Source organism: Cibotium barometz, chromosome 56 (assembly GCF_041138505.1).
Source record: "Cibotium barometz isolate CiBa-2024 chromosome 56, ASM4113850v1, whole genome shotgun sequence".
NCBI classification, from domain to species: Eukaryota; Viridiplantae; Streptophyta; class Polypodiopsida; order Cyatheales; family Cibotiaceae; genus Cibotium; species Cibotium barometz.
In genome coordinates this window covers 15,114,075-15,119,095 of record NC_141101.1, presented here as the reverse complement: position 1 = coordinate 15,119,095, position 5,021 = coordinate 15,114,075, and the positions used below count along the sequence as shown (strand labels likewise).

Sequence of the window (5,021 nt, the reverse complement as noted above, 5' to 3'; positions counted from 1 at the left end):
GGACTCTTCCTCTTTGAGTGGCTTTCCTTGCTTGGTGGAAGCTAGTTTCCGGTGTAATGTTGGACTTCTTACCATTGCCGAGGGGCTTCGGAATATGCTTTCTTGTTTTCCAAGCAACTTCAGAGGTTGGGAGGCAAATTTTGCGATTAGCGTTGCTTAGAGAAATACAGAACCTGCAGGAGGGGTCCATCCATTCCAGCCCTAAAGCACTGCACGTGTTAAAGATTGAATCTTGCCTTTCAGTGAACATGTAATTTGCCGTTAAGAAGATAAAGAAGCACTAGCCGCCGGTACATAAGAGAATAAGAAAGAACCAGTTCACTCTCACTTCCTCTATTACTCCAGCTGGTCTACTTGGAAGGTGAAGAAGCTCGACATGAGTTTGGAATCAATTTTGCACTAAATGGGGGAGGGAGCAACTGTGGGGGCAAATGGCAAAGTGAAGAAGATTGAGTTTTAGTGGGGTCCTCTATTGTTTCAATCATCACAGCCACAATTCAGAAAAGCGGTGATCAGACTCTTAAGCATATGAACCAAAAGCACATCACAACCGTTCTCCTCTTGGCCCTAGGGGAGCACTAGCAACAACAGAGAGAAAAGGGGTCTGTCTATCTAGTACCTGCTTATACTGAGCAGGTTTCACCCGCCCAGAGACCACATAAAAAAGCATTCTGCAAACGGGGACAGATGCTATTCAACCAGCCTTGCATGAGAAACCGAGAATCATCAAGTCATAACAGGACGTCCCTTTTTCTTGAATTCATGTGATAACAAAGCCGAAATAGTTACAAGGACAAGGAGATTTGTCAAAATACAGTCACCTTGCAACTTGTTAAAACCAGGTTTTTCCTTTTTCTTTCTACCTGGCTATGTATCAACAAAAGACCATACTTAATATTGGCCTGTGCACAAAATGAAACTCAAGCCCGTCCTGCAGGGGCAGGGGCGGGACATACCACCAGTTCTTAGAAATATCATACACTAAAGGCGCCATGGGACCCTCTTTGTTAAATGATCTCGTGTAGAAGAGGCCTCCCTGTGCTTCAAGTGTCGCGGAACAATTACGTTGAACAAGATGATGTGGTGTTCTCGACACCTCCACCCAAGTAGCAGTTTCTAAGGAAGTGAATTGCAGCTCCCATACTCCAAAATCCAGGCTGGAGCCATCGATCTCGTCCAAAAAGCAGGCCTGGAAAAACCTTCCTTTGTACTTGTGAAAGTGAGGGGTATGGCTTTTGGATTCAAGTGGCAGATGCACGGTGCTCCATGCGTTCTGGGGTGTATGATAAGCCAGCACATTCATGGTGCCGTACGGCAAGAAAAAGAAATCACCAGACGGCACCTTCAACCCAAAAGCCTTGGTGCTAATGGCGGCAGCTACCTTCCAGCTCCCAGTTCTGAGTCGAAAACTTCAGCATAGGAGAGATGGCTGCTACAATGCAAAAGGGCATTGGTGAGCATTACATAATAGCAGCAGGGGTCGTGATCGTCAACTGCCATGTACGTCTGGGGTGGAATGGGACCAGAAAGCTCGTTGGGACGCAGCGGTGGGGGGAGCACCTGTGAGGCAGTTGAAGACCACAACATCAAGGACGCCGCAGTCCTCCTCCTCCTCACGATCGGAATGCACAAGTGTGCACGTAAGGCCTCCTGCAGTGGCTATGAGCTGGGGGCAAGCAAATTCGTCGGACATTCGCAGGCGGCACGCGTACAAGCCACCCAGGCAGGACAACAATCGATCGCCTAGCAGAGGCAGCAGAAAGAAAGGGTGCTCATGACTGCTATGGACTGTGAATAAACGTTGAGGCGAGCCATATGTGCGCATCACAAACCAGTATTCCTCATCATCATGCTGCTGCCGTGGGAACGCATCGTTCCACGCCTTGCACACACAACGCAGCTGGAAAAGCTTGCGCACAGGCAGCCGCACCAGTATGTGTTGAAGAATGAGGTGCAAAGGCAAGCTGCTCGCCTGCGTCTGCTCCGTGCTGTGTGATCTCTTGGGAACCCACCTCCAGTCTCGTTCTTGTTCTCGATCCGCATCATCATTCTCTGCGCATTCCGGCATCACGCACCGTCAAGACCCGATCTTGTTCGCCAATTCTTGCCACGCGCGCCTTCCTCCTCGGGCTTCTTCGGCTCCAGCTGCGCCGCTCTGCCGCAGACCTCATTCCTGCTGCTGCTGCGGAAAATTCAGCTTGCTTCTTAAAGCAGCTGCGGGCCTCTTAGCTTTTCGTCACAAAAAAGCTAATTTTTCCTTATAGTCGGTTTTGTGGGGCCTCTTGTCTCATGGCACTTCTTTTAATTCTAAGTATCACTAAAAGATGGGCCTCTTGTCTCATGGCACTTTTTTTAATTCTAAGTATCACTAAAAGCTTTGAACTTGAATTTGGAGGGTTTGTACTAATATGAGAAGCATGTTTCTTAGACTTCTCACAAGATGTCCTTCTAGGGGTAGAGCTGTTGTGCTGAAGCACAAGTCCGCTTCTACGGTATGTTGACTTTTTGGCTTTGAACAAGGCACTTCTTTTAATTCTAAGTATCAGCGAAAGCTTTGAACTTGAATGTCTTATGGAATTGGAGGGTTTGTAGTAATATGATATGCATGTTTCCTAGATTTTTCGCAAGATGTCCTTCTAGGGGGGGTAAACATGTGATGCTGAAGCACAAGTCCACTTCTAAGCTATGTTGACCCTTCGTAACAGCTAGTAGGCAAAGAGATGTGTACTGTGGGGCATAGACTCCAAGAGAGGAGTAAGCTAATGGTGCCTGGCTTCTTTTATTAGGACCGATAAGTTGTTGCAATCTCACCTTGTCAATCTGGTGCCCAGGAAGTTTCTGTTGGTATTGTTTTCATGGAAGTATTTCCCCATGAAATGTACGAGAACAATGCACTTTGGGGCTGCCTTCTCCATGTTGTTTCAGTCTTCTTCCATTGCACTGGGACAGAAATTCTGGTTGCATGAAATTGTTTTTGCTGCAACAAATTTTCTATCCACGATATTGTTGTTGACTTTTCTCTAGTAATTGGTAGACCTTGTGTGTGTCGAAGCAGACCGTACGGGGAAGTCATGTAATTCTTACTAAAGTGAAGGTTGTCTACAAGTTTCCCTTGTTTTTTACATTTCCCCATGATGTCTCCATTTCTTTTTCTCTGCGGGTTTGAATTTGTTCTATTCTTTTTGTTAGGCTGGCAGCTACTAAGCATTGGTGCTCTTGTACATACCCATACTTTGCACATAGCTCTACAACACTTGGCTCACATGGTAAATGAGGATTAGTATACTAAGCTAATGCTATGATTAGGAGATATAAGAAAAGCATCATCATTGTCTTCTCCCCTATCCATAAAGAAAAGAAGAAGATGCAACGCAAGAAGAAAAGAAGCAAGCATAAAAGCAAGCCTTGGTACTATGAGAGTGCGAGGGCATTAGGATATTTTGAGTTTATGAGCACACATATAATTAAAAAACTAATGTGTACATGGGCAAGCTTAGTATCACGTAGATTTCATAGGGTTTATGACATGGACATATGCTTTGTAAATTTCATGGTGAAACGTTTATCATATGGAGACACGGTCCATTATCTTCATGAGCATATTGTCTCCATTATCTTCATGACAATCTTGTCTCCATTATCTTCATGAGCATACACATGTACTCGAATAATGAACAGTTTATTATTACATAGACAGGATGGTGTGTAAGATGTTTCATTAGATAGACTTTGAAAGAGCAGTTTCATGTTAAATGGTACTTGTGGTTCATTATTATTTTGTAAGATATATCATCGAGCACATTTTAAGGAAAGAAAATGTTTACATTATATGATATTTACCTTCGTTTGTATAAGAGTTTTTTCCAACTAATGTATGAAATGTAGTTTTAATCAATTAGATCTAATTTTAAACAACTTTAGAAGAGCATGAACTGCACTCTAATAATGAATACATTCGTTTCAAATTCAAGTGTTTACTACAACAAGGATGAAGCAATTGTATTGGGTGACAATGACGCACTGTCAACAAGTGCTATTGTGACGCTAAGTTGTATGTAAAGAGATACTTTCATGGTATCGATGATAGGGATGACAAAAGAGTGAAAGTAAAATCCCCGAGAGAAGATAAGTCTCCCAATATTTTGTCTATAGAAACTTCGGATCGATTAAGCGAGGTTTCTGAGTATTGTCCAGGGGATAGGTCTTTGTTGATACATGAAATAGACTTATCCATTAAAAATGGAATATTTGAGGGGAAAGTATTGAATAAGTATGGCACATGGGCTGTACTAAATGTTGCCTACCCCAAGAGTTTGATGTAAGATCTAACTGATAAGGAAGGGGATGCATTACCCTTGCCATAGGGGAGGTATATTATACAGACTTTGTCAAGACCCTAAATATCGGTGACTGCATTAAAATCACCAACTTCTCAGTTTGTAGTAAGAACACCCGCAATGACGGCAAAACATCCGACTTTACTTTGACTTTCGACCCATCCACTAGGATTGAGTGCTCCGAACCGTTTACAATTGATCCGATATTTGTCCCAGAGAACCATTTCGAAATACAAGGAGTCATGGAAGGACCTCATCAACAAAGGCAAGGTGAACTATCTTCCTTTGGCCATGGTTGCAGTGACAGTCATCAAGTTAGAATGCTCAATGTGACAAATGGATGAGTTGATCGTTGGTGATGGTGAAAATGCCGATGATTTAATCACGGTATCATTTCATGACAAGGTGTCTTTTTCTTAACAAATGATCTTGGATAGATTGTGATGGGTTTTGCGCTATTAGTTTACGGAACTATTAATTGTGTCAACGTTACAGTTAACATTCTGGAGCAACCGCCGCTCTGACTATGTGAAGACTGTTGAAAGATTCAAGACCGTCGGCTTTTGTCATTTCGTCTTGAGAAATGTTGGGACAAAAAAGAATAGCCATCCCATAGCACTAAACATGTTAGATTTAACTATCTTGGCACCGACCAAAGTTGCTTTGATATCAACGAAATTGTGC

At 43.2% G+C, this 5,021-nt stretch overlaps 1 protein-coding gene across 1 annotated transcript; it reads right to left on the bottom strand.

The window, feature by feature from the left end:
• Positions 1–729: 729 nt before the first annotated feature.
• On the bottom strand, positions 730–2,223 carry LOC147606943 (uncharacterized). Its single transcript, XM_086791469.1, has 2 exons — positions 1,524–2,223; positions 730–1,409 (listed from the first exon to the last, which is right to left on the bottom strand). The coding sequence occupies exons 1-2, from the start codon at positions 2,066–2,068 to the stop codon at positions 875–877; spliced, it is 1,080 nt and encodes a 359-aa protein (XP_086647595.1). The 5' UTR covers positions 2,069–2,223; the 3' UTR covers positions 730–874.
• Between the last annotated feature and the right edge of the window lie 2,798 nt (positions 2,224–5,021).